General features: G+C 44.6%; 2 protein-coding genes and 1 non-coding gene across 43 annotated transcripts; 1 reads left to right on the top strand and 2 right to left on the bottom strand.

The window, feature by feature from the left end:
• Window positions 1-7,072: 7,072 nt before the first annotated feature.
• On the bottom strand, window positions 7,073-14,308 carry LOC127308803 (uncharacterized). 41 transcript variants are annotated; one of them, XR_011746477.1, is made up of 14 exons: window positions 13,784-14,308; window positions 13,591-13,717; window positions 12,863-13,166; window positions 12,557-12,691; window positions 12,308-12,397; window positions 12,113-12,206; window positions 10,924-12,009; window positions 10,752-10,820; window positions 9,484-9,554; window positions 9,314-9,383; window positions 9,175-9,217; window positions 9,019-9,069; window positions 8,594-8,694; window positions 7,073-7,553 (listed from the first exon to the last, which is right to left on the bottom strand). XR_011746477.1 is itself a non-coding variant. In XM_071821409.1 (12 exons), exons 8-12 carry the CDS (start codon window positions 11,140-11,142, stop codon window positions 7,419-7,421), a joined length of 324 nt encoding a protein of 107 aa, XP_071677510.1. In that variant the 5' UTR covers window positions 11,143-11,207; window positions 11,367-12,009; window positions 12,113-12,206; window positions 12,308-12,397; window positions 12,557-12,691; window positions 12,863-13,166; window positions 13,591-13,717; window positions 13,784-14,306; the 3' UTR covers window positions 7,073-7,418. The 41 variants fall into 41 exon arrangements, 4 of the variants coding, with proteins under 4 accessions (XP_071677510.1, XP_071677511.1, XP_071677513.1 ...); XR_011746496.1 differs by having other exon boundaries at window positions 8,594-8,649; XR_011746474.1 differs by having other exon boundaries at window positions 9,019-9,217.
• A 331-nt stretch (window positions 14,309-14,639) lies between these two features.
• Window positions 14,640-15,269, top strand: LOC127308804 (large ribosomal subunit protein P2A). The gene has a single exon (XM_051339705.2). It carries the CDS (start codon window positions 14,727-14,729, stop codon window positions 15,051-15,053), a length of 327 nt encoding a protein of 108 aa, XP_051195665.1. The 5' UTR covers window positions 14,640-14,726; the 3' UTR covers window positions 15,054-15,269.
• Window positions 15,270-25,072: 9,803 nt separating this feature from the next.
• TRNAA-CGC (transfer RNA alanine (anticodon CGC)) lies at window positions 25,073-25,145 on the bottom strand. The gene has a single exon. It is a non-coding gene; the product is annotated as a tRNA-Ala (tRNA).
• Window positions 25,146-25,719: the final 574 nt, after the last annotated feature.

The following is a 25,719-nucleotide window of genomic DNA, read 5'->3' as shown; positions in this document are numbered from 1 at the left end:
GACAGGATCAACCTCCACACCTGTTTAATATCATTAAACTATACAAATTTATTATTGCATAACCATCTACTTGCCACATCTACAAATTTATCAATTCTACACTTGAAACAATCCCTTCCAACTGCCAGAGACTTTTAACTACTATGCAATCAAAGAACAGATGGTGAACACATTCAAACTCTTTACATAAGAGCATCTCCAGTCGCGTCCCCCAAACCGTCCCCCAAAGGGCGCCGGATCGAGCGTTTGGGGGACGTGTTTTGTTCGTGCCGCGTTTGGGGGACGTCGCTCCCCAGCCGCGTCCCCCAAACGCCGGCCCCAATCAGAAATTCAAATAGATGCATTCAAAAGAGATCGTTCCCGCCGATTCGTCGCGATCAGAGTAGCGGCGATCGATCAAAGTACTGGGATCAAAAGAAGGGGTTGGTCGACGGCGTCGTGTCCTGAGTCGACGCAGGCCCGTCGAGCACGACGACCTCGTCGCGATCTGCTGTTCGTGCATGGTGCGTCGCTCCGTCGCCGACGCGGAGGCCGACGCAGTGTAGCGATAGAAGACGCGTCGGCTGCTCTTCTTCTTGTTGCCGCCTTGCCCGAGCCGCCGCGTCCGCCGCCGCCATTTTGGCTTCGATCTCGTCGAGGATCTGGCCTTTGAAGAAGTTGTGCGCCGCTCGCGTCCGGGAGACATTCCCTCTGTCGACGTTCTCAGCAGGGACATGTCGTCCCTGCGTTTCTTGAGCTCCAGCTTCTCCTCTTGCCTCTTGAGCAGCTCGGCCCACCTTTGGTCGGCCTTCTTGTCGCGGGAGATAAAGGTCGAGGAGACGTCGGCGAGGCATTTCGTGATCGACGCCTGCGTCTTCTCAGACGACGCAGCGTCGGCCAAGGCGGCCTTGGCAGCCTTGTTACCAGTAGGACGCCCTGTCGAAGTTGCCAGCGGCGCGTCCAGATCAATGGCGTCCTTCCCCTTGGACAGCGACAGGCGCGTCAGCTGCCATTTCTCATTCACTTTGAGCTTGCCATAGCAATGCATCAGCGCGAACGGCTTGTGACCTTCCGAGTTCTTGGCGTACATTTCCATGGCCCGATCAAACTAACCAAAGGAAGCAGAGTCATTTCATCGAACACAATGTGGGCGCTACGGATTATGGAAGAAACAGTCGTACCAGTTGGGCGACGTCGGCGCCGCTGTCGCCTCTGGTCTCTAAGTCCTGATGGTACCCATGGAAGGAGTTCACCGACGCCTGAATGATGGCCCATCGCGTCGACATTGCCTTTTGGCTCCTCTTCATTGTCACTTTCTGGTAGTCGCTGTTGATGAGCTTGCGCTCATCGAACTCGGTCTTGATCCTCGCCCAATACTTCCCGCCTTTTTGGTTGGCGCCGATGATGGAGTCATGGCTCACCGTCGCCCACGACTCGCACAGGAAAAGATCTTCCAGAGGCGTCCACTTCGGGCCTCGTGTGCCCGACGCCTTCTTCTTCTTCTTCTTCGTCCTCACGCCGTCCGCGTCTACCTCCACGAGATCATCGTCACCGGCACCCTCGTCGTCCTCTTCGTCGCCGCCCTCTTCGTCCTCATCGTCGTCCTCCTCGTCGTCCTCCACCCCCTCCTCTTCCTCGTCGTCCTCCTCAACCCCGTCGTCCTCCTCAGCACCGGCGCCGTCGTATTCGAGCGGACCCCTGCGGCCGGTGAAAGGGTCGCCGTCCGGACCGGGGCCTGGCTCGCGCTGCTCGTACGCCGGGAGGTAGAGGTTGTTGGGGTTGAAGCCGCCGTGCGGCAGCGCATCCTGGTAGTGCGGCGACAAGTTAGGCGTCACGCACCCGGGAGTGGCGGAGGGGCCGTCGTTGTAGAAGGCGGCTTGCGACGGAGAGATCACTCCGGGAACGTACACCGGCATGGACGTACTCCATGGGCTCGCGTTGGTGGCGGCGATACACCCGGCCATTACGTGCTGGTGCTGGCGCGCCGCCTGAGCCTTCTTCTCCAGCTCCACCTTCCTCCGTCCTTTCCGCTCCGCCGTCGATAGCTTCCGGCGCAGGCAATCTTGCTGCCATTCATCGTCGGTCATTCCTTCAGGCTTCTTCTTCGTAGCCGGCGCCTTCCGCGGCTTCGCGAACGGCGCTTTCGCCCCTATCGTCGCATTGCCCGGCGGCTTCTTGGCCGCTTTCTTCGCCATCTTTTTGGGGGCTGTCGGCGGCGCCATGGAATGGGGAGAGGGTAGCGGCGGCGGGTGGACGGCGGGAGGGAGAAAGAAATCGGCGGGATAGGAGAAATGAATCGGCGGCGGGATGTGTTTTGGGAGGCCTGTGCGCGGCGGTATAGGCGCGATTTGGCGGGAGCGGTGGGATTTGGCGGGAGTGTGAGACGAATTTTCCCTGTGCCGCTGACGCGTCGGCCCCGCGCCTCCTCGCCTCTCATTTCGTTGTGTCCGGCGTCCCCGGAGCGTCCCCTGTGGGACGGGGACGGGCTCGGGGCGCCGGACACCGTATGGGGCCGCGCCGGACAAAAATAGGCTTTGGGGGACGCGGCTGGAACGCTTTTTTTGTCCGGCGCGCCCCAAATCCCTTTGGGGGACGCTTTGGGGGACGCGACTGGAGATGCTCTAAGGAGCATTAATTCAAGAGGTTTTGGAATCACTCTCTTTCTAAAATTATCTCTAATCGTATTATTTTGAGAGAACAACCATAAGAAGACCTAAACCTGGGAGGAATTTTGAGGTCCCAAACAATAGGTACGTGAAGAGGGGTAACACCTCTAAAATTAATCAAAGCATACATTGATTTGGAGGAGTAGATGCTATGTATTTCATCACACCAGATAAGCCGGTCATCTTCTTCTATCAGACTAATAGTACTAGCAATAGTAAATAACATGCTTCAGATAATCGTTGGATGATGAGCTCATGAGGCCGACCGCCAAATATGGCCGGCTTCTGTTGAGCAAATAAATCTCACGATCTTTCCAGCTGAAAGAAGTAAAACAAGATCAGTCGACTGAGCGTGGATTAGTACGTCAAATAAATTACCCCTTCCACCATATAAGACATGTCTTACTTTATCTAAGTATATAAATATATTTAAATCTAAATAAAGTTAAGATAACTTTTATGAAAGGAGGGAAAACTATCAATTAACTTAGGGTGGAGACAAGGTTTTCAGAAAAGATGGTGTGGAGCGAGACAAGGAACAAAGTAGAGCAATTCATTCCTTGCCTAAGAAAGATGGACACAAAATAGACATATACTGTTTTTTTTCTTTTTCGAAACGAAGGGAGTACCTAGCTTCTGCATCGAAAAGATGCATACGATTTCTTTTGTTGATTTATTCAATAAAAGTCTAACAAAGATCATACATTAAAAATCCAAAACCACACAAATGAAGATCATGTCAGCAAGACTTATTCCCTGGAAAACAATGAAAGGCACCCATTGGCTAGGACCTGGGACGCATACCCCGAGAGATCATCTAAGCGAAACGGTAACACTCATTCGGTCTAGTAGATCTTAGTGAGCACCTCATGCACGCGCTACAGAAGCTGTCTCCGCCAACAACCGTTGATCCATCTTCAAGGCCTAGATCTGCATAGCCCTTGCCAGTTCTACGGTCGGGGCAACCATGGCGTGCATCCTACACGTGTCCACCATCACGCGACCTACGCCGAGGTTTCACTGCACCATGCCACCAAGACTCGTCATTGATGATGCGCAGAAAAGCAACACCGCTCCACCTACAGATCACTCCAGTCAGTGTGCGCCCCAAAAATGTTGCCCTCAAGAGGGATATTGGTACTGAAAGCATCGCCAACATCCGATTCAGAAGCCTGGATCTAGGGTTTCAGAAGCGGCCAACGGCAGCCGCTCCACTCCTCCTCAAGGTAATCAAAAGCTCTCGCTCTAATTATTTATGTGTATGCAATTTTTTAGGCATTTTTTCCGTAGAATGAAACTGAATTTTCTAGGAGTAGCTATTTTCTTTCTTCCGCTATCATTTATCGTTTTCTTCTGCTGCATACGATTTGTGCAACTGCAGCTGCTTTGCCCCGATGAAAGGGCCAAACCTGCGGTCTAGCTGAATATATAATGTTGCAAGTGTCACTGTGACACTGAAAGTCTACGGGTTATGACATCTGTATACTGTAGGGACATGAATAGCATTGCATATTTAAAATTATCAAAGCACCGGAGTTGTAAACAAGATGAAATGTTTCAAAACAAATCACTCTTGGAGTACTAGTGTGTAAACATGAGCCACCATGATAGCATTGTGCTGCTTTGAAATGGTAGTAGATTGGGATATTTTATAATTTGCTACACATTATTTTGGTTTTTTATAATGTGTCACGTGTTACTTACTATATTTGCCACACGCTAGAGTGATATGCATCTTTATAGTTTGCGATATTTATCCCTTTGCACCTGTATTAAATTTTTATACTCCAAAATATGTTATGAAACACAGGCCTTGGCAATTAATCAGCCAGATCAATTTCACGCAAAAAGAAAGATCAACCAGACCAGTTGGTTCCTTGTGCACCGGAGGAGAAATAGGAGAACCGATAAACAGAGAAGCTGGACAAAATCTAGGTCGGATGGTAGATGTTTAGCACTCCTACGCCGCGCCACCGTTTTGCCATATTGCCGGAGCTCTGCCTCGTCACCAGCTTCGCCGCTTTGTCACCCCTCGGCCGTTGTCAAACCCTAGAATCCTGAGAAGCACCCCCGCTGACAGAGCGTTTCGCCCGCGCCGCCACGAGAGGGGAAAGGCAGAGGCCTGTCGCGGGCCTAGCCTGACAGCAACTACCGACAACGGTGGGAAGTGGAGGTGGCTAAGGAGAGGAGGTGGGGGTCGGCGGACCCAGGGGTGACGCAAGTCACGAGAGAGAAAGGTTTCCTCTCTCCCCATACGTTGTTTTTGGGCTATCAAAAATTTACTTTTCTAGCCTTACAAAAATGATCGGAAGGAGTATTTTATAGATACCATATGAAAATTCATTGCATGCACGATGTATCTAATGATATTGATTTTGTAATAATTTGTTCCAAAAACGTATTTACTCTAAAATCCTGATCAAATTTCATATAATTTGAGTTATAAATTAAAAAATATAACGGAAATTCAAAACGGAACCCGGGTCCAGATGATCTCACTATCTGGTCCATCTATTTTTCTCGGGATCAGCACGTCAGACTGTATTTAGACATTGTTCCGTGATGTATGCTTCAATTTCGAACAGTCCTCGGCCCCACGTCCGTCATGAACAAGGGCGGCCCGCTCTCGGTCCATGATAACCATCCGTGTGCTGGACCGTGGTGGACCGACTTCCATGCCACCCTCATATTGAGACACGCCGCGGACACACGTCACGCAGCCCTGTTGCCTTTCTTACCCTGGACACACATCCTCTTCATCCCCAAATCAGTCGCGCATCTGCATCTGGCATCTCCTCTCAAGCCGTCCTACCCACCCACATCCATGGCCTGCTCAGCTTCATCGCAGTATGGATTCCCTGTCAGCAACGGAGGCCACGGCGGCAATGGAGGCTCGGGCGGCCATGGAGGACCAGGGGACGATGCGAGCGCCCCGCTGCCGCTCATCCCCTGCAGACGATGCTTTGCCTCTCCGCGCAGTGAGTTCGATCGGGAGGTGCACGCCCAACCCGGACCCTGAATCAGCATATGTCCCTTTAGTTATCAGCAACAACAGATTCTAACACCCCAATGCAGTGCAGGTCAACTCACACAAAATTACAAGCACACTTTTTACCATTTTCCAAATCCTATCTGTATTGCCAACAACAATTATCATCAAACATGTTCAACAGTACCAAACAGATAAAACACCCAACATGAACTGATCAAAACTAAAAAAACGCCACCGTTCTAAATCAAGCACCTTCCTGACATTAACAAACTATGCATGGAAACTAACTGAGCATGGAAACTTCCTTCTCCATTTTTCATTTTTCTAATGAACCCTGCCATGCATGCTAGCCAAAATACTAAAGGAAACACGAGCACGCTCATTCCAACAAAATAAAAACTTGCAATTTACTGTTTTTCATTCCATACCTCTTCGTCCAGCCAGCGGACTGAGGGTTCGCCTGCTCTGTTGATTCTGCTGAATCTGCAGGTTCAAGACCATCCACGCCATCCAACCCGCTAGCAAAATCTCCCACGCTGGTCACCTGTAGGAGGTCCCCTTGAACACTCACGCCACCAGCAGGCGCCGCCGGGCCTGCGTTGCTGCTGACCGAGTCCCCACCTCCCAAAATCTCCAATGTCGCCTCAGCCGGGAACGTACCGTATATGGGAAGGCTGCGATTACCAAAAGCGACAGAACGGAGTCAATCCACGAAACACGAATCACGCAGACCAACATCTATATAAAAAAAAAGGCAACTGCTAATTGGATCAAGGGGGAAATCCATGGTCGCGGGCCGCCGGCGACCTTGAACAAGAGCGGGAGGAGGAACTGCCACGGGCCGCCGGCGGGAGATGGACGCACTACGGTGGGGGGAGCAACACTGTTGCGCTGGCCACCGCCTCTTATCAAAATCGGCCGGGCCGCCGCACGCCAGCAAGAAAGCAATAGGAGGTGGATGGTGGTCTCGGTCCGTCCCGAAACTTCTCTTAAACCGTAGACCCTGGTCCAGGTTGGCCTTGCCGTTACGGAGCACAAACCCGTCCCTGACAACCGCATTCAAAGCGCGCCGTATTGCTCCAGTATACTTGTTTTCCACGCGCCGTACCTCCACACGTAATTCCGCTCACTCGAATCTCCACACGTGAACCCACGGTCCAGATAAAGAGATCATCTGCACCCGGGTTCCAAAACGCCCCTCCCAAAATATAAGGCTTATTTATTACTACTAGTAAAATGCCCGTGCGTTGCCACGGGTTAACAATACATGTAAGCAAATAAAAAAGATGGTTAACCCAAAATTACGATTGAGACATGCGAAACTCTCACAACATTTTTTTGGAAAATATGAGCCTACACTAAGTACACACCATTTTGGAAAGTATTCTTGGTAGAACAACTCATCTATTTGTGTTATTGACTTGCACACATCAAATTACTCAAATTTGTTAACTATTTAGCAAATGCACTACATTAAAATAAGATCATAAAAGATGTTAGAAGAGATAGTGAAAACAAAAATCATGAAAGGAACTTGCCGATTTTCTACTCTACTGAAATATGAACAGTTTTGTTGCTAAATAGCTTTTTTTTGCGTTGAATAGCACATTTCGTCACACCTTCAAAATCTAACCATTAACTTTGCATTGTGGTAAATTGTTAAAGTAGACTATTGTATCTTCACACCAATCTTCCTTGACAATAGAGCAATATGCAGATAAGGGAACATGTGTCGGCTTCACATTTAATCCTCATGACATACTATCAATAAGGGGCTCATACTATCTTGTAGAACACACATTCCTTCTGCCAAAGAACTTCAATGGGATCACGTTCATCCACAATATGTTTCCATTCTGATGATCGACTGGTCTGTATGCACATGTGTCGATAAAGAGCGCAAAAAACTGGGCATCCTGGCGATAAAGTGAAAAACAATCAATTTTTTCTCGGACCATGTAGTACCAAAAGTCTCTTTCCTTGCACAACTATCATTAAAATGTGATACCAATAACACAGAATCTTTTAAACAGCTAGACCTTATTAGCTCATAAAAAAGTTGAGAGATATTCTCTCAGATTAGTCGTTCCCCATTTGTCGTTCATGTTTTTCTCTAGGCAAATTCGTAATACATATTGTAGCATACTATGGGGCAACATTGGAACACTACATTAGATCAAATTTATGACCTCATGGACGACAAATAAGGAAAAACATAAACTGTTTGCCTAAGCAAATATCTTTATAGCATCCATCATAGTAGCCAGCACATAAAGACCATTGCATCTGATTCTAGTTGTAACTCCCAACACAAGTACTATGACTACACCATAAACTATAGTTCATTCTTGCATGGTGATTTGATAGAAAATAGTTGCGGGTGCTCATTTATCAACTATCAGAGTGTGAATTTCATTAATTTTGTCATAACAACATGAAATTCAAGAAAAAGAATGGCCTATCAATAATGATCTTTTATCAAGGATATTAATACACAATTTTTTACTCCGAACTACAAAGAGGTAACAGGGCTTATATAAACAAAAGTTAGATGCACACATGGCATAGTTACAATGGAATACTGATATGTTAAGTACGAACGTGCACATGCAGTTTAAAAACAATGTAACTGGCGGGAAGTTCCATGAACTTGCATCCATCTTTGGCTTCTAGGAATAACCAAGGAATGATCACGCGATTAATCTAGAGAGACGTTGGACAAGATACCTTCAAGGCTCACATAGTAAATCATGGATATCAAGTTCAGTCTAACAGGGTTTCTCTTCATAATAATTTCACTAAAGATAGCTCTAAGGGCTTCTGATACAACTCCACCCATCTGGTACACTACTCCAACCAAGCTGATTGTATTTTCACATCAATAATAATGAATACATGTGTGTCACTCTGTTTTAATAAATGGCGTTGTTTTCTGGCATAGTAGTGACATGCTTACCTCCAATAGTCTCGCCCGTACCAGCCCTTCTAATCATAGGTTGGATTGGCTTGTAGCTACACACAAATGTTCATAGAGAGGAGGTTTGTGAAGCATCAAAACTGAAATAAACAAAATGAAACTTGTTGGAAAGACTAATAGCTAGAAATGTCATCACTAATAAACCGTTGGATGATATAATTTCCTTCCTTCGCATTTGTATGTTTTAATTGTTTCAGTGCACCAATAAATTCAACTTGACGCTAACCAAGAAATAAACTAAAAACATACATAAACCAACTAAGTGCATTTCCCTCACTTCCAAAGCATTTGTAAGTAAACAAAGCTAAGAATTTCATCGTCAATAAACTGCTAGGTGATACATATCTTTCCAAGCATATGTAACTGATATAGTAAATTAATCAATACACCATGGTGGACCATACAAGTACATTTCAATAGCTCTCAAGCAACAAGCATATGTTTGTCTTATGGACCTACGAAAAAGTTAAGCTTAAGTCAGAATGTGAATATATAACAATATATTGCAAGTGTACAAAAGGTAGAGTTTATAAGATTTGCACGGAATCAGGATGGCTTACACTGTGGCTATTAGAAAGAAACCGTCGTTGTATGGTATTTTTTCTGAAAATTTGGTTATATGAAATGTCCATGTATTTCATAAATTAAGATTAATTAGCATGATATGAAGCAGCATCTCCGAGTAAGCATAGAACTTACAAGTACCGCGTGCAAGTCAGCTAGCACAAATCAGGTGACAAGGTTCCAGTAAGTGAATTACCGCTCAAACCTATGAAGATAAATATGACAAAATGCTAGTATCTTCTCCTATTAACGATCGGGTAAATAGAAAGAAAAAACTATATGGTGTAGGGCAGAGTACAACTTACATGTATGCAGAACTTCATTTCGATAGATAAGCCTTGAAATATCACATGTAAGTTGGTTCTACGCCAGATCCCTATTCAAAAAAAATGTACATTTCATGCCGGAATTGTACATTCCACGAACATACACGAGTACATACATTTTTCAATCTGTCTGGTCAAGAAAGAAATTTTGCATCTCTAGTAGGAAGCCAAGCGGTATACCTGTAAGTGGACACGCCCACGGCGGCCCACCAAGTGATCTCTTCCGCGGTTCAAGCTATACGATACACTCACGATTTTCCCGTACAATACCATCAGGTTTAGCGACCGGCCGCTACGCCCACTTACGTCCGCCACGTTTCTGTCAACCTGTGACACAGCTAAGAGGTACACATGCCCACCACGATATTTTATCTATTCTGGATGCTTCTCTTCCATTCGTTTCGCTCCACTTTCCCCTTCCTCCCGTTCTCTTCTCCAGGAATTCCGCACAGAATCTTCCCAGATCATGGGCCTCGTCGCTTCAAGCCGGTGGCGCAATTGTGCGACCAGGAACGGCCGTGCTGCAACCGGTGCCGCGGAGTTTTTGTGACCGCGGAAGGCTGGTGCTACGAGGTCAATGAGGAGCTCGACAGGGTACACTGAACAGCATCCTTCCGGTGTGTGTTGCTGCGACCAGCCGACAGCCGTGTCGGAGGGCGGTGCGACCGCGGGCGGCGGTTCTGCAAGGTCGACGACGACCCCGTTGCCGCCCTGATCCTCCTTACTAACATGGTCGGGCGCTGGTTGCTCCCCACGGACCTTACCGGACGATGGCTACTCCCCACGGATCTCGCCGGACACCGGATGCTCGAGCGACGGGATGGAGGCGGCCGGAGCAGACGAGCTGAGGGAGAGGGGGAGGGATGGGGCGGCGACGGTGGGGTGTATCCTTGGGAATGACGCCCGCCTCCATCGCCATGAATGGGGTCACGATGCGTCACAGCGGCGGCGGCGGTAGCGGGCGCATCGTGAGTTTCCGCCACGATTCTATCCGTTTCCGTGGGCGTTCACTTAGCGAGTTTAGTGGGCTTGGGCTGGCGGCCCCATGGCCAGCCGCTTCCACTTACAGGCCTACCAAGCGGTAGGCCTTTCAAGCGATGGTAGGAAACGCAGTAGCCTAGAAGCTGAATGCATCTCTAGTAGGAAGCCAAGCGGAACACCGCAAGGCCCGCAAATTTAAGGTGCATGTCCATGGCTCCATTTAACATCACAAATTCCAAATACAAGAAATGATACCAAATAAGCACCTTACTCAATGGTAACAACAAATCATCTGATGTTCTCATAGTGCACCACATGTTCCTTCCAGTAAGCTGCTGAAACAATTATTTGTGCAACAATTGTGTTAGCATAAGGAAAATAACAACACTAAGACTTTCGTATTATCGTGAGATCTTGACTTGTGCTATATTTGCAAACCTTATCGCTCATCTTCTTCAGTGCAACAGCTGCATCATTTTGTAAGGACAACTTGAGGACTCCATTACTCAAGGATGACATAAACTATTTATACTATACGACACATCCATAATAAATTGAATAAAAGGCATGACCAAGAAGAGAATGATGTAGTAAATTTTACCAGCAACGAATAATTAAGCACTCGGAATTACCAGCTTCAAATTGTAACCATGGCATGGGGCAGCGTCTCTCTTCCCTAATTCAGCATCCACCAGTAAACCATGGAAATAATCCCCAAATCACTAAAAAATCAATAGCGAGACAGAGCATGTAGGAGCTTGATTAAATAGTTATTGAGAAACAAAACATAGACACACATGATTACTTGTCTACTTTTTGTTCTTTAATTAACAGAACTAAAAACATTTATCAGACAGTCCTCTCTTGACAAAAGTGATTACCGCAATTAGCATCCTTTCCAACCCCACGGTAGCAGAAAGAACAAATCATAAGTACTTTTCCAATTACTGCCGAAGGATTCCCAATGGTTGGATGTACAACTATTCAATATTTAGCAGGGGCCGAATCTACCTTGGCTGTATGTACATGAGCACGGGAAACAAAGATAAAAGTAAGAACAAAGGATTTTGTACTTGTTAAAAGTAAGAACGAAGCATGTACAAGCACATACAACGACGGACATACATCCACCCGTTCACGATGCCCGCCAGCGCAAGGCATCAAAGAGAGAGACGAGAGAGACATACCTGTGACAGTGCCGAGGTAGTGAGGAAGGAATTCTCCTTGACGCCTCATACCGGAATTTCATCAAGCACCTATCAGTCTTTTTGATTCTTGAATCGTTTTTGGGAAATAAGTGGATACCCAGGGGGTATATACCCATGAAATAAGCTGAATGCATCTCTAGTAGGAAGCCAAGCGGAACACCGCAAGGCCCGCAAATTTAAGGTGCATGTCCAGGGCTCCATTTAACATCACAAATTCCAAATACAAGAAATGATACCAAATAAGCACCTTACTCAATGGTAACAACAAATCATCTGATGTTCTCATAGTGCACCACATGTTCCTTCCAGTAAGCTGCTGAAACAATTATTTGTGCAATAATTGTGTTAGCATAAGGAAAATAACAACACTAAGACTTTCGTATTATCGTGAGATCTTGACTTGTGCTATATTTGCAAACCTTATCGCTCATCTTCTTCAGTGCAACAACTGCATCATTTTGTAAGGACAACTTGAGGACTCCATTACTCAAAGGATGACATAAACTATTTATACTGTACGACACATCCATAATAAATTGAATAAAAGGCATGACCAAGAAGAGAATGATGTAGTAAATTTTACCAGCAACGAATAATTAAGCACTCGGAATTACCAGCTTCAAATTGTAACCATGGCATGGGGCAGCGTCTCTCTTCCCTAATTCAGCATCCACCAGTAAACCATGGAAATAATCCCCAAATCGCTAAAAAATCAATAGCGAGACAGAGCATGTAGGAGCTTGATTAAATAGTTATTGAGAAACAAAACATAGACACACATGATTACTTGTCTACTTTTTGTTCTTTAATTAACAGAACTAAAAACATTTATCAGACAGTCCTCTCTTGACAAAAGTGATTACCGCAATTAGCATCCTTTCCAACCCCACGGTAGCAGAAAGAACAAATCATAAGTACTTTTTCAATTACTGCCGAAGGATTCCCAATGGTTGGATGTACAACTATTCAATATTTAGCAGGGGCCGAATCTACCTTGGCTGTATGTACATGAGCACGGGAAACAAAGATAAAAGTAAGAACAAAGGATTTTGTACTTGTTAAAAGTAAGAACGAAGCATGTACAAGCACATACAACGACGGACATACATCCACCCGTTCACGATGCCCGCCAGCGTAAGGCATCAAAGAGAGAGACGAGAGAGACATACCTGTGACAGTGCCGAGGTAGTGAGGAAGGAATTCTCCTTGACGCCTCATACCGGAATTTCATCAAGCACCTATCAGTCTTTTTGATTCTTGAATCGTTTTTGGGAAATAAGTGGATACCCAGGGGGTATATACCCATGGATCTAGGGACTGTCAGATGCGGATGAATAGTTTTGAACGGCCGGGAACTAAGCATCTCTTAAGTTCGTCCAATTCGTTTTTCCTTGATCATGTTATTTTGTTATGCTTTTTTGTCTGTTAGTTTTCACTTTCTCATTTGCCAATTTTCGTCTTGCACTATAAGACCTGCGAAGCAGTGCAAAATCATATTAGCGGAAGCATCAAGGTTTTGTCAGAGGAAGGTAATTCTTACGTGCCTCCATGTCTGTAGCAAAAAAAAATGGACCAATGCCTTCTATACTTAGATTTGCTAAAGTAGTAATTAGATTGGCTTACTGTCAGAAATCAGACAGATAAATTACACCAAATGATTTCCATTGCTTGAAAGAGCAATAGTTTTTTCCTCTCTCTTAATCATTGAGCCAATTTAAGACTCCAAGTACTACTTAAGCCATAAATTATAATTTTAACTTCAAGAACTACTTCCATTTGTGAGAAATATATCTAGCTAGGAACCGGAAGAAATTAGTTTTAACAGAATCAGTCATATGAGTAGGAAAACAAATTAATTAGGAACAGATCAAGAATTTGTATGCTATCATCATGCTACCTTACAGCTACCAATTAGTACGATGACCATGTAGGTTTTGTGCCCCAACAGGTGCATCCAGGAGATACCCACGCATGAACTTTCTCATATCTCTTAACCATCGACTTCACCAGGCTAGTTGCTGCTCCTAGAAAGTGCATCGATTGATCAATAGGTGTTGGCCTGATTGGAAACAGGACAACGCGTCACATACCTGAGATCAGCCATGTATAGCTGTGTCCGGCCGGATCGTGCAAATTTGGGCTGCTGCCGCCGCGCCGCCGCGTTGCAGTATCACCAGGAGGAGGAGGATATGAAGGGCATGGGATCGATAGAAAGTGGGCTTGGACAGAAGCTGAGACAGTGGCCGATGACAGAACTGGAGGCAGCGTGGAGCGATTTTCTGATTGACCGCCAGGACAGAGATAGTTCCGTCAAGGGAGAGGAGTCCTGCGCCTTGGAGAGTTTGAGGCGGCTTATGCCTCACCTGATGCCCTGCCAGGTCCTAGATGTGCTGGTCGGTCGGGCGAGCTCATGTCCTGGCGGAGCTCGAGCACAGGCGGGGCCGAGCGGGCGAGCAGCGGCGGATAGGTGGGATTCGGCGCGGTCGAGCGGTGGCGCACAGTCAGGAGACGGCGTGGAGAAAGCGGCGGCGTGGCCGAACCCTAGGAAGAAGGTGCTTCGTGAGAGAAGAAAGAAGGGATGTTTTTTTTTCCAGGGAATGAGGCGACGCGGTGGGAAACGAATGTGTTGGGCTTCGGCCCATTTCAGCGCGAGGGAAGTGCGACAGAGTACGACGAAAACGGACGACGTATTGGGCAGAATAAGGAACATGTTCGTTCTTTTTAAGTATATTACTATATTACTAAAACGGATAAAACGGATGTAGTAACCGCAGCAGTAACTCCTAGTCGTGGCCGGCTCCGGTCCTATTCCCTTCTCGTTTCCGTCACGGCCACGAAATCGAGGCACTCCCGGAAAAGTAGGCGCCAAGTCCCTTCGCCGCCGGTTTCGCAGCGCGCAAGAAACCCCGCCTCCGGCCCGCTATATATACACCGCCGCCGCCCACACCAGGCCACCCCACCACACCACCAGCTCGTCCGTCCGGCCACCGATCCGCGCGCCGAACCCGCCGCCGCCGCCGCCCGATCGAGAAGATGAGGTTCGTCGCGGCGTGCCTGCTGGCCACCCTGGGCGGGAACGCGAGCCCGAGCAAGGACGACGTGCGCGCCATCCTCGGCTCCGTGGGCGCCGAGGTGGACGAGGCCAAGCTCGAGATGCTCTTCAAGGAGGTGGACGGCAAGGACATCGCCGCCCTCATCGCCGCCGGCAGGGAGAAGCTCGCCTTCGCCTCCCGCGGCGCCGCCGCCGCCGCCATGGACGCGTCCCCTGCCGCCGCCGCCGGTGCTGCCGAGGAGAAGGTCGAGGAGAAGGAAGAGGAGGAGGACGAGGAGGACCTCGACATGTTCAGCCTCTTCGACTGAGCTTGCCACCCCGCGCGCCGTGCCGATCTGCATCAACACCGGTTCACCGTAGCTAGTTATCTGTGTATCCCTGGTCTGTGTTTCTTGGTTCAGTATCTAGATGTTGTTGAGACTTTAGTTTGGAAGTACGAGTAGTGCCTTCTGATGGGAGTTTTGTCTGATTGGAAGTCTTGTGTTGCTATGTTCCGGATCTATGAAGAAATCTTGCTCTTTTAATCTGCATTACAGTTCCTGTTCCTGTGAATTAGCAGTCTGATGCCTGGCAAAGTTGCATTGTGTGTTGCTAGTAAGACAATGAACCATTGCTGATTTTGCTTATTCCTCTTCCATTGTGATTTGTGCTGGATCTGAAGAACCAGATCAATTGTTTGCTTTTCTCCCGTTGTGAATAACTGCATCTGTTTTGTTTGTCTGTATCAGATCCGCGTCTACTTCACTTTGGTATACATGTTGAGCGTATGTAGTTGCAGATTCATGGTTGCATCAGAGATACTAGGAGGATCACGCATGTTGCTTGTTATGTTTATCTTCAGAATTTCAGTGTGAAACATGCTGTCGAATTAGGATGGAAAACCATCAGCTTTGTTTTTACTTCTTTGTTCCGAAGGGATCAGCTTTTGTTACATTACACAAGAGTCCATGTTTGTTCCATGCACACATGGTACATTACACAAGTATTTTTTTGAAAAAAAGTGTTACACAATGTGGGTAGTTTTTGTTTTTGTTGCAAAACACAATTATGGTGATTTTTTTTGTTATAGCTAAGCCAATTGCGGTGATTTTTATAATTTTTCCTTAGGAAGAGGGAACTAACTGCAGCTCGGGAGTTGTCAGCAACAGCATGGCTCTGGTTAGCATTACTATGTAAGTGTAGTACCAGACCCTAGAATACCATAAATGTCAACTACATCACCTTTGTATCACGGAGAATTCTTGTTATCTGCTTACAAACGTTTCAGCAATTTACCTTTCTTTTGCCAGTAGTACCATCTGAAGTATATGTGCCACTTTTGCTTCATCTTGACTCGTGTGGTTGCGCAATAGTTTCTTGTAGGGTTGTTCTTAACGAGATGATTTCTTGTGCTTCACCAATCAGATGTTCTACCTTTTCCATATTTTTCTTCAGAATAATATATAAAGGCCCCATGATAGTGCAAGTTGATTCCATATCAACGCCTGCAAAAGCAACCAATTTCCAGATCAAAACTTTGAGTGTAGAAATATTTTGAAACTTTTGACACCAACATTGTAATCTCTTTCAATTTTGTAATTTACAAATTCTAGAAACTAATACAACAGTACATAGATAATAATGTTTTTGTAGGGAATCCATATGACTACTCAGGTTAGAGTTTGTAGGTTGGCACAAATAATTAGCAATGAATGATTAGAAACAGAGAATTTATATTTAGCCAATTGGATGGAATTTAGCACAAGGTATAGGTGGTACATGTTGATAATGTGTGAAGCCAAATGATCGAAGGACCAGTCTCGGTAGTAAGGGGCACCCTATAGCCAGTTGAATATGCTGATACAGAAGTTCTTGAAATCATAAGACTTGTACCACAATGAGATCCTCTACACCGAGAAAGCCAAGATTGTGGAAGCGACATGTAGTAGTTCTTCTGATCTAGGCACGCATCACCACAACCAGCACAATCCCTGCGGCGCTAGCTGCAGAAGTGCCACAACAAGAAGAAAACAAGTAGGCTAGAGATATAGTATGGAACATACTAAAAAGAAACCCAAACCTGCAGCAACGGAACAGATTTTCTCCGGCGATGCATAGGCAATGTCACAACTAGCACAGTCTCTAATGCACATGCTGCATCAGGGTAGCTGATCTTCCTCCGGAAATGTGTAACCAACTAACCATTGCCATAACCAGCACAACCGCTGCTTTACCCACCGGAACTGATCCTCCTGATTCGGAAATAATCAACGAGGTCGAGGATTTCTTCAGCTTCGTACAAAGGGTTCTTCAGGTCCCTCATCATGGTATCCAGGTTAGTGCGGCAGCTCTCGAACATCATCACTGAGACCGGGCTCCACACGGCCAAGATCATGTATCTCCGCGTCAGCTTATGTGTACGGTCTTCGATATTTTCAGCGAATCATCGCCTGTTGATGAGAGTTATACCGTCTACATGTTCACTCTGAACTCCCCGTCCACGATGGTGACTCAACTTCATGTGACATGTCCGCGCTGCTACTACTCTTCACGTGCTCCGACACAATGGTTTCCACATTCTTCAACCTAGAAGAGTGGTTCAGAGATCCCATTGCCAACACACCTTTCGAGATAGCGCACGGCATGTCCCAGTGGAGTTTGGCCAAGATTGATACAGAGTATAACAATGTCATGAACCATGCCTGCATTGGCGAACAAAAACCCCACCATGGATATTGTGTTGAAAGGAGCTCGTGGCATCTTCCACGGGCTCAGCTCACTGATCAACGTCGGTGGGGGCTATGGCATAGCCACTGTGGCCATTGTTAAAGAGTTCCCACAAATCACCTGCAACATGTTGGGCCTAGAACAAGTCATCAGAAAGTTACCTAGTTGTGGCATGGTGAAATACATCATTGGTGACATGTTTAAGTTTATTCGACCTGCAATAAACTCAAACATGTTAGCAACAATGTACTTCACCGTGCAACAACTAGGTGCTTTTCAGAATCACTTGATCTAGGTCCAGCATGTTGAAGGTGATTCGGAAGAACTCCTTAGCAATGGACATAATAGATATGCCATGTCCCCCACCGACGTTCATCAACGAGCTTAGCCCGTGGAAGATTCCACTATCCTCATTTAGCACAATATCCTTGACGAGGTTGTTGTCTGCAATTCAGGCATGGTTCATGGCATCGCTATACGATGCATCAATATTGGTCAAACTCTACGGGGAACATGGCGTGCGCTATCTCGAAAAGCGTGTTGGCAGCAGCATCTCTGAACCACTCTTCCAGGCCGATGAATGTGGAAACCATTGTGTCGGGTGCGTGAAGAGAAGCAGCAATGCAGACATATCGCGGGAAGTTGAGTCATCGTCATGGAAGAGGAGGCCGGAGTGAACGTGTAGAGGGTATAACTCTCGCTAACTGGTAATGATTGGTCGAAGATGCCGGAGACGGTAAGTACATGCATAAGCCGGCGGAGACATGAGAGTTTGACCGCGTGGAGCTCGGTCTTTGTGATGATGTCCAAGACGATCGTCGCTCTACCATGACGGTCGATGGTGTTGGGGATGCCAATTACAACTTCACACATTAGCGCCAAGGAATTGAGATGAGAGAGCTCATAGTTGTGGTGCTCAGCTTGACCTTGCATCTTCTGGGTGTTTGATCAGCACTTTGAGCACGCAACATATTGCTATACATGGCCCGCTGTCATCACAAAGACAAGGCGATATAAACTGTGTTTGTAGGTTGTGCTAGCATAATTAAGAAGGGTTCTATACTTCTATGTAACAAAACACCACAACTATTGTGCTTCGGCTAAATGCTAGGTCGAAAGAACAGGTTTGGTATTTTGCAAAGTAAATGGAAGTAAAGCACCCACTCGAGGCAAGACGAGATGGTCTATCACTAAACATCACGATCATCTGAGGCAGGGAGAAGTATAATAACTTGCAGGCCAAAAGAAATTCAGATTTTTTGTTATTACAAGCACACTTTACTGATCGACCAACAAATGATAAAACAAATTCACTAGCAAGCAATCAAGATTAGGGGCAGAAGCAAAGGTGTCGGCCAAGGACAGAGAACATCACAAGGTACTATATATTGCACAAGAAGGCACTACCCTAATTGCCGCTAAGCCGAGGGCGTCCCAAAAACACGCCATGGGGAACGGCCGGACAGAGGGAAGACGGCCCTGCTGCCTGTCTTGCTAGATCAGTGCCGTGGTAGGACTAGAACGGGCTTGATTCATCAGGCTACCTAAGCAATCAGCGTTACTCCTCAGGCTGGAAATCTCCATAAGAAAATCATACGTTGGAGTGGATCTAGAGGTTAGAGGTAGATTACCGAGTCTGGAAGCGCGCGGAGAGGGTCGAATCCAGCGGCTGGGGCGGGTGGCGCAGCCGCGCGCAGGGCGCCGGCGACCGGCTGGCGGAGGATGATTCCGTGGGACGAGGAGGTCGGGGATGGGGCGCTCAGCGACTGAACTGGAGACGTACGCATCGACGATTTCCGGCGGGGCGGGGCGCATGGAGGCGGAAACCGGCCCCGAGCTCAGCTCATGCACCGTACGTGCTTGCACCAGTTGGGTAGCGAGTGGGGAAGGTTTCCATGCTAGCTCGGCTGAAAACGCGTGACCACAGCATCCAAATGGGGTGTGTGTGTGGGGAGGTTGGGAGTTGAAGGTTCCCTTATTACTGTTTTTGTTGTGTAATATGCGTTTTTTTTTTCTCTTTTGTAGTAGTATATTTTTGATACAAGGCACATATATACTTCTCAAAAGTGACATGCGGTTTAAGTTGGATCATGTCTTGCAAAATTTGTCGAGATATAGGTACGCTACAATGGCGCAAAATGATATTTGGTGGCAGTGGAACAAAGTTTGTCACCAAGAAATCGCTCTACTAGCTACTGCTAATTGGCACGCTCTATATTATCAAAGACGATATTATCTTTATTGCAGTATTCGGATATTCCAACTAACCAATACCTCCATACAGTGGGTGGGTGTCCTCTTATTCCGCTACCAGAAATTAATGATCACAAATTCTTTTTGGAAGTACTATAAACCCTCATCTTAGGACCCCTTCAACGAAAAAACCCAGCTCGAGGTCATCTTGTCACTAGACTTGGTGAGGACGATGAGAGGAGGCTTTTACCAAGAAGGTTACTGAGCCTCAATTTGATGGTCTTTCTATATTGAGAAAATTTGCCTCGCGTTTGGCATTTTTTGAGGGCTTGCTAGCGGTGCTTTAGTCCATCCAATTCCTCAGGAAGAAAATGTCGCTTTTCGTGATATGAAACATTGCTTTCATGCTCCTTCCACGTCAGGTGCATGTTCAGATCAATGGAGCGTCGCGTGGTGTTTGTTCCACGTGTGTGGAGCCCGCCAGCATATGTCACTGAAATGTCGCTAGTGTACTACACAATAAGTCTAGCTCCTAGGTGCAACTGATGCATACCTCTCACAATGGTAGCTTCTGCAAGCTAGCTGATTGGAGCATGCACTACATTGAAAAACTTTATTGATACTGCGTTAACATTATTTCATATTGGACAATATATTCCAAGAGGAAATGTAAGAATAAAATACTAATCACACTTATATTATTTTTTCAATAAAAGATTTAGGAGTAGTTTACTTAGAGAAGAAAGTATTACAACAAAAAAAACCATCACCCCGCATCTATAAAAAATAAACAATTACAATAAAAAGTCATCCCTCACTTATAAAAAGCATATACTATTACAACAAAAATCATCCCACCGCATATAAAAATATATATACTATTAAAAAAAATCATCCCCAGCATATAAAAACATATACAATTACAACTAAAAATCAACACCCATGTATACAAATTATATATTATTACAACAAAAAATCATCACCCCGCGTATAAAAATATATACTTTGACAACAAAAAAATCATCCCCCATGTATAAAAAATATATGCTGTTACAACAAAAAATCATCCCCCGTATATAAAAAATATATACTAATACAACAGAAAAATCATCACCCCGTGTATAAAAATATACTATTACAACAACAAAAAATCATCACCCCACGTGTAAAATACATGTACTATTACAAAAAAATTGTGTAAACATTTTTATAAATGAATGCTACAAAAATAAGTTGTTAAACAACATTTTTTGATGTAGTTTGATTTACTACAAAAAATCATCAACAACTTTCACAAAAATCACAGATTATTACAACAAAACATAATATGGTTGTAGCATGGATTTTTTTTATTTTGAAATAGATTAATTGATAACGAAATCACCAGCTATTTTAACAAACTAATCTTGGCTAGTAGAGCATGATTAGAAGACAAAAATAGCTAGCTAGTGCTAGTACATAGACTAGCTAGCTTGTACACTTGTACCACACGGTTAAAAAAGTAAAACAAAATGTGAACATGAACTACCAGGCGGTATGCTTACACGGACCACTGCCCGGGAAGGCGCTGACGCTAGGTAGAAAAGATAGCTAGTAGCAGCACTAGGCGTGAAGAGAGCTTGTCACTTGCATGCGCAGATGAGGACCATATGAAAGAAAAGGCACGCGGGACAGGAGACCGATCTTTCTCCCTCGATTGGTCGGCTGATTTAAAGTGTTTTCCTTTTTTTGGTGTAGCTAAAATTGGTCAAGAACCTTGTTAGGATAAGTTTTGTAGCGTTTCCTATTCTCAAAGTGACCCATGGTAACAAGAAGATTCAACTGAACATCGATGAAGTTCAAATGTTCTGACTATATTCATTAGATGTATCAATATAGGAAAATATTACATGCTGTGCATATAAATTGGTGGTGGTGGTGGTGGGGGGGGGGGGGGGGCATGTGCCCTCTACCTAAATTTTTGTATCTACTATGACTTAAAGTCTTGGGATCTTTGGGACATATTTACTTCTTACCGGACACCAATATGTGTGTAACCTTTCGAGAGGATAGTCCTTAGATACTTGCATAGTGCAATACGTGCTAAAGTGCACCGATCATTTATGTGGTGATGAATTGAGCGGATGCTTCTAAAAGGTATACCATGTGATACACGGTTCTTGATGAACATATTGCATTTGTCTTGTATGTCGAAAAAAAAAACATTTCGATGAACGAGGGCATTGTGTGTATGTGATTGCTCTTTTGTTCATGGCGTGCCTTGTTGTTGGTAGACAACGTCTCCTGAAACCTGAAGGAGCTACCAACATGGTCGTGCCAAGGTGGTAAGGTGGAATTATGATTAGATGAGAGCAACATTATCTTGTAAATGTGTCTCCATGGGACCTGCAAGACTAAAGATGAACCATGGGCCACATATTGCTTTGCTTTATTTGGCCAGGCATAGTGTCTTTTCATTCCCAAAAATATTGCCAGGCAAATTAGCCACCCTTGAAGTTAAATAAGGGCGTGAATGAGGGGAGCGGTGTTTTGGAACATGGGTCCATATGCTCTCAATATTTCGAAATGCATCTTACATACATTTTAATTTAAAAAAAATTAAAACTAAAAGTTCGCACGTACATCTTCACGTGCTACGTGCTAACAAAGTCGTTTCATAAAAAATCGACTTATCATGTGACGTGTGTAAAAAGACAAAATTCAGTACTAAAAATAATACTTTTCACAAGATAAATTTCTCTTTTTCATATAGACCACATGAAATATTGGTTTTTCGTGAAACTTGACAAACGCACGTATATTATGAAGATGTACATGTAGAATTTTTTGTCCAAATTTTTCGAAATTTCGAAATATAATTTTTTAGTAGAGGGAGCATACGCACCCGGCAGCCGAATTGAATTTCCGGTGAATGAGTATACATATAAAAGATATAGTATTATTCCGATAAAATTGTGTACTGTTTTCATGCCAACATTACGAGAGTAGTTTTGTTTTAACGGGAGGAAATATATCATGATAAACAAGTGCGCAGATACAGTATATTGTCTTTAAGAGTATTTAACTAAAACATCATCTCACAACTTGGCAGTAAAAATGTGGCACAAAAAAACTATAAATATACGAATAAATTGTCTTAGGAGCCACAAGCCTTGATCTGTATGTAATGAGCTCTATCGACGGAAAGTGGAATAACATTTTATCGCTTGATCATTATGTAATGAGCTCTATCACATGAAGTGGAAGTGCTTTTCATGTTTTTCATGCACATATCGGAGGAAAATCTCATCTAATCTATGTTGCAAATTGTTTTGCAATATCTTCTGGTGGTTAAACCGGTCTCAATAACCAATAACATTGAATTTCACAAGATCGACCTAGTTTATGAGTGTCCTTACTCTACTCATCTACTGACTTCCTCACAACAACGGTGATCAATGCGCTCACATCTTTAATGTTGGCGCACCTTCACTGGGGCAGGGGGCAATCACCCTCCCCACCAACCACCAGGCCCTAACCCTAACCCACAAACGTAACGGTGAAACAAGAAAGAGGAGGAGGATACCATCTTGGGCATTGTGGTGAACAGTTTCTCAATGTTTTTGTGTGTATTCGTTGGGTATTGTGTAGTTTCCACTAGCATAATCATATTGTCAGTAAGAAGAAGCAAAACCAGATCTGCCACAACATGAGTCATTGTCTACATGTCTTTGACCCAAAAATAATAGTTGAGCAAATGTTAGCGCCAATTAAAAAAACAATGTAGTGAATGAAGAGTGAATTAGATAGTTCCATATTTTTACATAATTCGCTCTCTTCAACTCTTAGTTGTAAGCACGACAAACATGAACTCAAGAAATGTAGTTCAAGAAAGCACAATAAATCATACTTAACTATCAAACAAGTATAATAATGAGAAAGTACGACATAATTTAGTAGGAAGCATGTACTATTTCTCTTGCCCGCACGAAAGAAAAAAACAATCTTTCTATGCGTAAACAGGTCGGACATAAACTTTTTCGAGGTATAGAGAATCCTAGAAGGCGCACTTTTAGGTGCACCGCGTCGCAGCACCTCCCTCCTTCTATGTGGGCTTCGCCGGTGTAGGAGTGCAGGGAGGCCCCAATCTACCAGATGGTAGTTCTTGTTTTCTCCACTTCGGTGGCAGCAACGACAACGACTAGCGAATAATTCTTCTTCAAAGTTTGTTCAATAGATCAACTAGGATGACCTTGATGGCTCGTTGGTGTAAACTCCATCTCGGTGTCTATATTATCAGTTTGTTCCAAAAAAAATGTGAAAGCTTTGTTCACTATATATAACTTTTGTTTCACAAAAAAAGAATGAAATAAACTTCAGATTTTTGTTAACGGGCAAAAGCAAAGCAAGGAGCCAATAAAATAAATTTTTGGAGGTGCGGGGAATCAAACCATCTGGTAGATCTGGTTTTTGGGGAAATCACTTTGTTACATCAGTCTAAAATGGAATGCAACAAAGTTGATTATAAAGCATCATAAAATTAGTTGGCGGAGGACTGCTACGCCCCCTGAGGACCTTCCATGCTGGAACCCACAACTTAATGGTGAAACAAGAAAGAGGAGGAGGATACCATCTTGGGCATTGTGGTGAACACTTTCTCAATGTTTTTGTGTGTATTCGTTGGGTATTGTGTAGTTTCCACTAGTATAATCATATTGTTAGTAAGAAGAAGCAAAACCAGATTTGCCACAACATGAGTCATTGTCTACGTGTCTTTGACCCAAAAATAATAGTTGAGCAGAGGTTAGTGCCAATTCAAAAAGAAGCAGTGTAGTGCATGAAGAGTGAATTAGAAAGTTTCATATTTTTACATAATCCGTTCTCTCCAACTCTTAGTTGTAAGCACGCCAAACATGAACTCAAGAAATGTAGTTCAAGAAAGCACAATATATAAATCCTACCTAACTATCAAACAAGTATAATAATGAGAAAGTACGACATAATTTAGGAAGCGTGTACGATTTCTCTTGCCCGCACGAAAGAAGAAAAAAAAAATTCTATGCGTAAACGGCCGGACATAAACTTTTTCGAGGAAGAGAAAACCCTAGAAGGCGCTCTTCTAGGTGCACCGCGTCGCAACACCTCCCTCCTCCTATGTGGGCTTTGCCGGTGTAGGAGTGCGGGGAGGCCCCAATCTACCAGATGGTAGTTCTGGTTTTCTCCACTTCGGTGGCATCAACGACAACGACTAGCGAATAATTCTTCTTCAAAGTTTGTTCAATAGATCAGCTGTGATGACGTTGATGCTCGTTTGCATAAACTATATCTCGGTGTTTTATATTATCGGCTTGTTCAACAGATCTAACTTTTAGCAAAAAAGAATGAAATAAACTTCATAGTAATGTGAACAGGCAAAAAAGCAAAGATAGGAGCCAACAAAACAACATTTTGGAGGTGCGGGGAATCGAACCCCGTGCCTCTCGCATGCGAAGCGAGCGCTCTACCATATGAGCTACACCCCCGATCGTTGTGAACGGAGTGATGAGACTATATTTCTTCGTTTTATTGTGACTGAACATAACCATTTTCTTTTTTGAGACAGGAGCCGGAGCACACGTTGAGGCCATAGTAGAATCAGAATCCGAACCCAAGGCTCGGCCCGTTCCAGAATCAATTACAGCCCAATCCGGCCCGACCCACTTATCTGGAGGAAGAATTGGTGGAAGAACTCGTTTGGGACTAAAAAATTGATGATACTAGATGATACCCCGCGCTTTGCTGCGGGATATCTAGTAACATAGATTGTAGAATGTGAAGAAAAATATCAATATATGCCTAATTTAATCTCTTACGAATATGGAGTATACACAGTTGTTGGAAAGTTATTTATTCAAATGATCAGAAGTTGTGTTACATTATATCAAGCATATGCTACACTGAAGTATACATAGTGTAAATTTCATCACAATGATACCAAAATCTATATATGTGAGAACAATGGTGTTGAAGAATCATAAAGTAATTTGGCTTCCCGAAAAGTATAAATGAGAGAAACAATACCGAGTCCCTGCAAAAAAAGGAAAAAAGTCACAACTT

The sequence above is a fragment of the Lolium perenne genome, chromosome 6 (assembly GCF_019359855.2).
Source record: "Lolium perenne isolate Kyuss_39 chromosome 6, Kyuss_2.0, whole genome shotgun sequence".
Taxonomy (NCBI): Eukaryota; Viridiplantae; Streptophyta; class Magnoliopsida; order Poales; family Poaceae; genus Lolium; species Lolium perenne.
This window is presented reverse-complemented; position numbering and strand designations above follow the sequence as displayed.